General features: G+C 68.6%; 1 protein-coding gene across 1 annotated transcript; it reads left to right on the top strand.

The window, feature by feature from the left end:
* The first annotated feature begins 58 nt into the window (after positions 1 to 58).
* On the top strand, positions 59 to 8,510 carry MPV17 (mitochondrial inner membrane protein MPV17). The gene is made up of 7 exons (XM_044421057.1): positions 59 to 134; positions 2,956 to 3,071; positions 3,271 to 3,363; positions 3,800 to 3,895; positions 6,870 to 6,902; positions 7,133 to 7,185; positions 7,278 to 8,510. Exons 1-7 carry the CDS (start codon positions 59 to 61, stop codon positions 7,345 to 7,347), a joined length of 537 nt encoding a protein of 178 aa, XP_044276992.1. The 3' UTR covers positions 7,348 to 8,510.
* The last annotated feature ends 710 nt before the right edge of the window (positions 8,511 to 9,220 follow it).

Genomic DNA, 9,220 nt, shown 5'->3' with positions numbered 1-9,220 from the left:
CGCCCCTCGCGCGCGCGTGCTCTGCCAATGGGCGCCGGGCGGGGCGGGCGCGCGCGCTATGGCGGCGGGGCTGTGGCGCGCTTACCAGCGGCTGCTGAGCCGGCACCCGTGGAAGGTGCAGATCCTGACGGCCGGTAAGGGCGGTCCGCCCGCCGCCACCGCCCCCAGCCCGGCCGGCGCCCCTCCCCGCAGAGCCCCGCCGGGACGTGCGGGGCCCCCGGGGCGGCCCGGCGCCTTGCAGGCCTCCCCTGGCGCCCGCCGAGCCCCGCAGGAAGGGCCCCTCCTTCGCGCGCGCCGGAGCCCCACAGCCGAGCCCGGCGGCAGCGCGGGCCGGGCGGGGCGGTTGCTGCCTCCCGCTTGCGGGGCCTCGGCTCCGGCCTGCAGCGCCCGCTGCATCGACGGCGCCGGCCAGGCTGGTGGGCGCTGCAGCCCAGCCTCCGGAGGGCCCCGGGGGGCCGGGCGCAGTGCAGTGCCGCCAGGGCCACGGGGCAGAGGAGGGGAGCTTGCCTTTGACCCTCGGTGGGAGGCGAACGGTGTCGTTGGGCTTTGCCCGGCTCATGCGTCACAGGAAGGTGGCGCACGATGCAGCTGGGGGGGCACCCGGTTGTCTGTGCAACCCATGTGTGGGAGTTGCCACGTCATGTGAACCGGAGAATGTGGCTTCTACAAGGGTTAAGCACCTCCCGCCGGATCCTAAAGCTGCCCGTGGCCTGCTGAACCCCCCTAAACTCCGCGCTTGCCGCATGAGCACGAGCACAGCCGCTGCGTCTTTGGAATGCCGCCACGGAGGCGTCCCTTGAGTCCCTCTGAAGCAGGACTGGCGGGGGGGCGGCAGCAGCGCCTCTCCCGGGAGCTTTCCAGCCCTACGCGGTGGGGCTGGCACGGCACCCGAGAATGCGGCGTGCGTGTCCTGCTCAGGCACAGCCCCAAGGCCGGGAGCCGGGCCGGTTCATGTGTGGAGTGAGCAGATTCCCTGGGGGGCGGGCAGGAGCTGTTCGCCGTTCTGGCAGGCGGAGGCGCTGGTGAGCCAGTTTCTAGTCTCCTGCTTTCTGTTACTCTGCTGGGACCCCCAGAGCTTCTTCAGAACTGGGTTCCGCGGGGTGCGCAGAGGAGCACCGCGTGTCACAGCCACGCTGGCGCGGGGCAGTGGCACCCCTTAGCCCACCGGCTGTGGGGATGAGTCCATTCCACGCTCAGGAGCTGTGGAGAGGCCGGACCAGCCAGCCTGCTGCTGTTGCAGGACACCAGCTGACACCACCCCACGGGATGATGGTCCCTTTTCACCTTGAACGTCCCCAGTGTGGCCAGGCCCCACGCCTCACCGGGCAGCTGGTCCCTCTGCCGTGCTGCTCTGACAGCTGGGCTGTGGTCCCTGCACCTGTGTGCATGCCCCCCCCATTTCTGCCGCTAACCACGGCACCACGGGGCACCCATCCATCAGGTGTGATGGAATCTGTGGAGCGTCTGAGAGCGGGGCTGGCAGTCCCCCAAGGTGCCGGGTGGGTGGGTGGGTGAAGTCATCGCCTGGGGACGCATCAATCTCTGTGACGGCCGGCAACGGGCGACTCTCATCCCATTACTCTTGGCAGCTCTGCCAGCTGCGTCATTCAGGTGCCACCTCCGCCACGCGCCCTCTTGTGAGCCGAAGGAGCGGAGGAGCCATTTCCGCTGGGGAAAGCAGGTTGAGGGAGGACGCAAAGCCGGCCCCGTGGTGGGCTGGGGCAGAACGGCACAGACGTGTGTCTGGGGAGGGCATCACGCGCTTGTGCAGGAGATGCCCGTGCAAAAGACTCACCTTCAGCGTACTTGCAGGCCCAGTTCGCCCGCCCCACTTCTCTTTCTCCTGCCAGGTCTGGGACCCTTCCCTCTCCTGGGCAACTGAACGACGCTTGCCTGGCGGGTGTCCCGGCCGGCCCACCGTGGGGCTCTTGTTCAGTGGCTGAGCCAGGAAGGGCGCTTGGTGCCTCGGCCCTCCTGCACCTGGCCCTGCTTGCTCCTGCGCTCTGCAGCTGGGCCGCTGCCGGTTCACCGGGGCTCGGCGGAGTCCCAGGCAGGCGCGCTGGCCTGCAGAGCTCACGGCTCACCTTGGCCTGTGGAGCATCCCGCGGCCGCAGCCCTGCTCCCGTTGGGTCCAGCTCCTGCGAGCGGGCGGGGGCAGGCGGGCAGGGCTCCTGAGTCCGGCGCCTGGCTGCTCCCTTTGCCCGCTGGCTGCACTCCAGCCAGGGAGCGAGGTGGGCCTTCCCAGGCAGGGGCCGTCGGGCCACATGCTCTGTCCCCGCAGACCAGGCGCCCCTGCAGGACGAGAGCCACGGGGGCGGGCTCTGTGCCAGGGCTCTCCTCCTCCACAACCCCGGCCATACTCAATGGAGGCCCCGCTGGGCAGGCACAGCAGGCCAGCTCCCCGTGGCCCTGTGGGCTTGCACCCCGGCCTCCCAGGGAGCAGCCTGGAGAGGCTGCTTGGTGCTGTGCTGCAAGTGCAACAAAGCCAGACACACAGTCGGGGATGCACACCAGGAGGGGGTGCTTGTTGGGTGTGCACAAGACTTCCGTGCGGGGGGTGTGCAGTGTTCAGGCACGCGGTCCTCCCCACCCAGTCCAGAGCGTTCTGGCCCAGGAAGCAGCAGCTCCCCGGGCCTCCAGTCGCATCGGGCTGGCTCGGGTGCAATGCCCAGCCATGGGTGAGCGCTTGGCCGGGGGGCTGCCCGCTGTCCTGGCTGGGAACCCCCCTGTGGGATTCTGGCTTCCGCATGGCCGTGCAGGGCTAGGGTGAGCTGCTGCTTCCCAGCTCAGGAGTGGCCATAAATGGGGAGGTACATGGCGGCCTTCCGGTGCAGGGCGGGCAGTGGGGAGGCCCCGGTTGTGTGGAGGTGCCTGGGAAAGGGAGCCCCCGCCTCGCCCGGCGTTCCGTGCTTCCGGGCACTGGGCGGGCTGTGAACGTCCGTTGCTTTTGTCCAGGGACACTGGTGGGTGCCGGAGATGTGATCTCTCAGCAGGTGGTGGAGAGGAGGGGGCTGGCGGGGCACAGCCCCCGGCGGACTCTCAAGATGATGGCCGTTGGCTTCTGCTTCGTGGTGAGAACCGAGGGGACGGGGATGGGGACTGGGGTGGGGAGGCGTGAATGGGTCCTCTCAGCGCCAGGCTGCCCCAGCCCTTCCACGGGACTGGGGGTATGAAGCCGCCTTGTCCTCAAACAGGCTGGGGGAAGTGGGGGGGGGGGCTCCGTGTGGGAACAGCCCCTCCCAAGGCCTGCCTGTTGCACCTTCTCTGCAGGGCCCCGTCGTGGGAGGCTGGTACCAGGTCCTGGATCGCCTGGTACCCGGCAGGACCAGGCTGGCTGCACTCCAGAAGATGCTGTTGGATCAGGTCGGGGGGGTGTCCCCCAGCGGGGGTGGGCCTTGTCCAGGCCTTTGCAGGTTCACGCTGGCCTCCAACGCACACTTCAGCCCCCCTGGTGTTCAGGGAGCTGCCTGGCGAGGACTCTTGCCCAGATCGCGGCTGACTCTGGGCCGGCACTCCTCTGGCTTGGCATTCCCCCAGCTGCCCACCTGCTTCCCCCAGCAGGTCTGGTGACTGGCCAGGCTCAGATTCCCCAAGGGGGCCTGGACCCTCTGGCTGGGCCTGCTGGAGCCCTGCAGGTGCCTGGAGCCCTCCCTGGGGGAGCAGGGCGCCCTGCCCTGCCCTGCCCTGCCCTGCCGCTGCCTTGTGCGGAGCCCCGACTGGTCCCGGGCATGCTGCTCCTCCTGCCCCCTTGCCAAGGCAGAACCGCACCCCCTTGCTGAGTGCCCCTCCTCTCCCACAGGGCGGGTTCGCCCCCTGCTTCCTCGGCTGCTTCCTGCTGCTGGTGGGGACCGTCAACGGCTTGTCTCTTGAAAGGAACTGGGACAAGGTGAAGCGGGTAAGTTGGCCCAGCGAGGCCCCGAGGGGGGGCGGGTGAAGGCAGGTTAAGGCGGCCGCGTGGCCGCAGGGATGCCACCCCACTGGGCCCACGCCTCCTCGGTCCCTGCGGCCCGCTGGCCTCGGCAGGCCAGGACACACGGTTCCGCCCCAGGAGCCAGCCCCGGTCCGGCAGAGGGGCTGGCCGGTGCTGCCCCTTTGCCGGGAAGGGCCAATGAGCACGAGCAGCCATGAATGGGGCCAGCCTTCCAGAATGGTGGCCATCAGCCCATTCCGTGGAAGCGCGTCCCTAGTTTAACTCGGTGCTACATGAAAAGTCCGCCCTTTCGCCTGTTCCTCGCCTCCCACCTGTCCGCTTCCTGGGATGGCCATGCTGTTCTAGAGTTAGGAGTGGGGACACCCTGTACCACACCACTAAACTGCCAGATTTCTGGCCAATGTGCAATTCAGCAAAAGAAAAAAAATAAATCCAGCAGCAAAGAAGGAGAGCAGAGCCTTCTCCTCGATCTGCCATTCCAATAAAATCGTACTCAAGATGGCGAAAGGGAGACCCTTGCGATCGCCCCCCGCCGGGGCCTCCGGCTGGCAGGATCCTGGGCTGGGGAGCCGTTCCTGCGATCCACTGGTGACCCTGGGGAGGCAGCGGCTTCCCCCGTCCGAGAAGCGCCCGGGGGAGGCGCCCCGGCCTTATTTTGGGTGTCCCAGAGAGGCCAGGTTCCTCATGTGCCAGCGCAGCCGCTTCCGCCCCCACAAGAGCACCCCCAGCCTGGGGGGGGGCGGGCATTTCTGGCTCTCGGCGGTTCTCGCCGCCCGCCTGGCCTGCCTCCTTCCGGCCTCTCGCTCTGCCCGTCCAAGCGCTGCCGTGGGCTAGCGGTGCTCTGCCGGGCGAGGGAGCTGTGTGCCCCCCGCCTCCTGGCCGGTGCGGATGAGTCACCCCGGGCAGGCCTGCCGAAGGGGGTGGCCAGTGTGACCCGCACCCTCCCGCCCGTTCTTGCTGCGGCCAGGCCAGGTACTTGCGCTGTTTGCTTTTCCGCGGCCGGCAAAGGGCTCCCGCCTTGTGTCTGCCAGGAGCGCAAGCAGGTTGCTGTTTGCTGAGCAGAGATGAGTCATGAAGGATAAATTTCACGGTGCCTTCCTTCAGAGGCGCTCGCAGGCACCCGCTCGGCGAGTGGGAGACGAGGGCCTGGGCAGGCGGCCAGGGCCAGTCAGCCAGAGAGGCACCCCGTGGGCGGCCGTGCTGCCCCCTGGGGCCCCTTCCCTCGCCCTCCATCCTGGGGCCACACGTGCGAGGGAATCCTGGGGCGCCCCTGGGCTGGAGGGGGCCTGGCGGTGCTCGGGAGCCTCAGAGGACTGTCTCCGCCAGTTGGCCCCACTCTGCCCGGGCCGGGTGTCCTCACATGGCACTGCCCAGGATAGGGACGCCGCCTCCCACCCCCGAGGCTCACGTCGTAATAGGAAGCCACTGCCAGGATCTTGCTTCCTCGTACAGATCTTTGGTGCGGCTGCCCTTGGAATATTCTGTGTAGTTGTGGGTGCTCTCCCTGGAAAGGGGCATCTTTCCGTTGGAAAAGGTGCAGAGAAGGGCCACGAAACAGTCCGGGGCTGAAGCCGCTCCCTGTGAGGAGCGGCCAGGACAGCTGGGACCGCTCAGCCTAGAGGAAGGCAAGGACGGGGAGGCGTGACGGAGGCGTTCAAAGTAATGTGTGGGGTGGCAAGAGTGGGGCGGAGACCTTGCTCTCCCTCTCCCGGACCCAAAGGAGTCCCCCCACGAAGCCGACTGGGGAGCTTTAGGGCAGAGGGAAGGAAGGCCCTCACACAGTGTGTAGTTCAGCTGTGACGGCCACCAATCTGGGCGGCTTTAAGAGGGGACTGGAGAGGCTCATGCGGGAGGAGGCCATCAGTGGCTACTAGCCCTGCTGGCCATGTGCCGTGGCCTTTACCAAAGGCGACACCTGCAGGCTCCAGTTGCGGAGGAGCTGGGCAGGTGGAGGTCTTGCCCCGGCCTTCAGGCTGGGCTGCTGCGTATTCCTGTTCCCACTTGGGGGTGGTCAGAGAAGTCTCTTTGATCCGGCGACCTCCCTTGTGGGCTGTGGGAATGCTGAGGACACGATGTGGCGTGACTTCAGCACGACTGTTGACAACGTGGCCCCCTGCGTGCTGTCCCCCACTGGAGGCATTCGGAAAGAAACTGGGCAGCCACCTGAGCGGGAGGTGTAACGTGGTGACCCGCATTAGCAGGGCGTGGGGCTTGATGGCCTCCCTGGCCCCTTCCAGCTCGGCGATCTATGGTTCTGTGACATTCTGAGCAGCCACAAGTGGGCTTGATGGAAGAGAGCCAGTGTGGCGCAGCGGTTGAGAGCGTGGGACTGGGACTCAGGCGATCCGGGTTCGAGTCCCCGCTCGGCCATGGGGCCAGCTGGGTGATTCTGGGCCAGTCACAGGCTCTCAGCCCAAGCTACCTCACTGGGCGGTTGTTGTGGGGATAAGATGGAGGAGGAGGAGGAGGTGAGCTGCCTTGAGCCCTTTGTAGGAAAAAGGCAGGGTATAAATCGAAAAATAAATAAAAGAAAAAGAGAAAGAGCCGGCACGTGGATCCACAGCTGGCCGCAGAGTCAGGCTGAGAGCGTGCCTCTCAGTGGCACCTGCCCAGCTGGGGGAGGTCACCGGGGCTCAGCTTGGGTGCAGAGGTATTTGGCCTTTGCAGATGCCACAACACTGGCCGGGCAGCTAATCCCCGGGAAGACAGACGCAAACTTCGAAGTCGCCTTGGCAGGCTGGGCACTGGCCAAAAGCAGCAGATTGAAGCTCAGTAGGAACGGACGGGGCCCCCTCCACCCGGGAAGGGGGAACCGGATGTCCAGGATGGGGGGCGTGGCTCAGCCCTTGGACTCGCCGTGGGTCGCAAGCTGCACGTGAGCCAGCGGTGGGATGGGGCTGCCCAGGCCAACCCGCCGTCTGCCGACGCTCTCTTGCAGGACTACCCCGATGCCCTGGTCACCAACTACTACGTGAGTGTTCTCCCAGCAGACCCCCAAGCCCCCATCCGGGCAGCGGCCCCGAGCTTGGCGTCTGGGACGGCCCCTGCAGCCAGGAGCGGAAGGGGGGCGGTACAGCCGGGGCTGCTTCATTGCCCTTGCGGGCCGCCCGGAGCCTCGCGGAGGACAGCCCCAGATACGCTGCTGCCGTGGGGCCACCCCGCCTCCTCCGTGACACGCTCTCTCTCTCCCCCCGCCTCCAGCTGTGGCCAGCTGTGCAAATGGCCAACTTCTACTTCGTCCCCTTGAACTACAGGTAAGCCACCCCCCCGGCGCCCCCTGGTGCCACGGAGGCGCCCCCCCATGCCGGCCTTGCAGTGACGGCACCCTCTGCCTCTCTCCGCCCAGGCTGGCCGTGGTGCAGTGCGTCGCCATTGTCTGGAACACCTACCTCTCCTGGAAGGCCAACAAGCAGTGACCCGGCGGGGGCAGGGGGGCCTGCTGGAGTCTCCCCTCGCGCGTGGCGGCCCCGGAGCAGCCCGAGGTCAGGTGCCCCCCAGCAAGGCCAGCTGCTCGCTGCCAGCCGGCTCTGATGTGGGGCCCCGCAAGCCAGTCGGCAACTGGGCACCCCGTCCTTGAGGGGTTTCGGGCAAGCTGGCTGCCGGCGTGACGGGAAGGAAGAGGACTCACCTCCGGGGGAGCCCTTGAAGCTGCCGCGTCGCCACGCCAGGGCTGCGGCCTTGTGGGAAAGCCATGTGCTTGACTCGACCTGGCCGGGGCGGCGAAGGGATACGCGCCGCGGGACGTCTGGGGGCTCAGGGCATCGCAGTCCCATGTGCGTCGGGGGAGCCGGCTTGCGGGGGGTTTGGCAGTCCGTGCGGAGTCGGTAGCAGTCATGGGCAGTGTATCAAGTAGGGGTGGAACCTCCAGGTCGCGGGGGGGTGGATCTGTGCACCACTGCTTGGGTCACGGGTGAAGATGCTCGCCCTGCCAGTGAAGAGGGGGAGGCGCGTCTTCGTGCGTTCCTCACGCCAGACCTGATTCCGTGCGCCTCCGTCTCGCCCGCAACACCGGCTGCCGTGGCCTTGCTTTGCCGTGATCGTACCCGCTGCCCCTTTCTGGACCCTCCAGTTGTGCAAGACCCTGCCTGGGGGGGTGGGCTGAGAGCGGTGCGTCCGCAGCAGGTCGGCGGGAGAGGAGCTGCTCTTGCGCCAGAGCTCGCTCTCTCTGAGGGTTCGTGGCAGCTTGGCCCCTCTGGGTGTCCTGACGCCCTGCCTGGCCACAGCCACGTGCGCCTCCTAGCCCAAGCCCGTGGGCCCTGCACTCGCACCCACCAGACATGCCAGCCGCCCTTCCCAGCCATCCCCACTGGCTCAGGCTCCCTCCACGACCTCCTGGCTGGGAGGCTCTCACTCTCCTTGGGAGATCCGGAGCCACGGAGGGAGCCCATGGCCGGCCCTCCTCTGCGGGCTCGGCTGGTCCCCCGTGCCCTCCCAGATCCTTGAGCCAGCCGCGAACCATCCTTGAAGGCAGCCCGCTCGTTCCCGCGCCTGCCTGTCCCAGCCCCGGCTCTCCTGGCCAGGCTCCGCGCCCCGCTCGCCTCAGCACCTCGGACAGAAGTGCGGAGCGCGCCGCTGGCTCCGGCGGACCGCCCGGACGAGCGGGGCGGGTGGCGGGTTCGGGCGCCCCGGAGCCGTCAGCAGGTGTCCTGGGAAGCGATGCGGGGGCGCCCGAGGAGCCCCGGGAGCGCCGCAAGCTGCCGGAATCCCGCGCGGGGTGGGGGGTGGAGCGGGGCGCACCCATCCCTCCCTCGCCCAGATGCCCGCCGCGTCCCCGGAGGGTCGCCGCCGCGTCCCCATCGGCAATCAGTCCATGCCCCGCGCTGACGTCAGCGGAGCTCCCGCCTGCCGTACTTAAGGGCCCCTGCGGCGGCTCCGCGCATCCTCCTCGGCTGGCAAGGACGGTCGGTCGCGCCGGTGAGTGATCGCCTCCCTCCCTCCCTCTCCACCCCCGGCGCCGCCGCAGGTGCCGAGGCCGGCGGCGGGGTCCCTGCGCGGCCCGCCCGAGGCGCCCCGCAGCCCCGGGGCCCGGGGAAGCCTCCCGCGAGCGCTTCGGGCCTCGAGCCGGGCCGGCCGTCGGGGCGACGGGTCTGCGCGTGGGGCCCGACTGAGCGCACCTCCCTCCGCAGGGCAGCATGGGACGAGCGCGGCTGCCCCTGCTGCTGGGCGCGCTGCTGCTGCTGCTGCCGCCGGCGCTGCCCGGAGTCCAGCCGAAGCCGGGGCTCGACGGCGGAGCGGAGATCGGCTTGCGGCGGCGGCGAGAGGACGCCGCCGCCCCCCGGCCGCTGCCGG

This window comes from Varanus komodoensis, unplaced genomic scaffold (assembly GCF_004798865.1).
Source record: "Varanus komodoensis strain SLA01 unplaced genomic scaffold, ASM479886v1 scaffold114, whole genome shotgun sequence".
NCBI lineage: Eukaryota > Metazoa > Chordata > Lepidosauria > Squamata > Varanidae > Varanus > Varanus komodoensis.
This window is presented reverse-complemented; position numbering and strand designations above follow the sequence as displayed.

What these genes read in the sequence shown, in the direction of transcription:
- MPV17 (XM_044421057.1), top strand. Translation starts at nt 59, where the DNA reads ATGGCGGCGGGGCTGTGGCGCGCTTACCAGCGGCTGCTGAGCCGGCAC. An exon ending in CCCTGGTCACCAACTACTAC is followed by an intron (nt 6,903 to 7,132) that starts GTGAGTGTTCTC and finishes CCCCGCCTCCAG; the next exon opens with CTGTGGCCAGCTGTGCAAAT. An exon ending in TTCGTCCCCTTGAACTACAG is followed by an intron (nt 7,186 to 7,277) that starts GTAAGCCACCCC and finishes CTCTCCGCCCAG; the next exon opens with GCTGGCCGTGGTGCAGTGCG.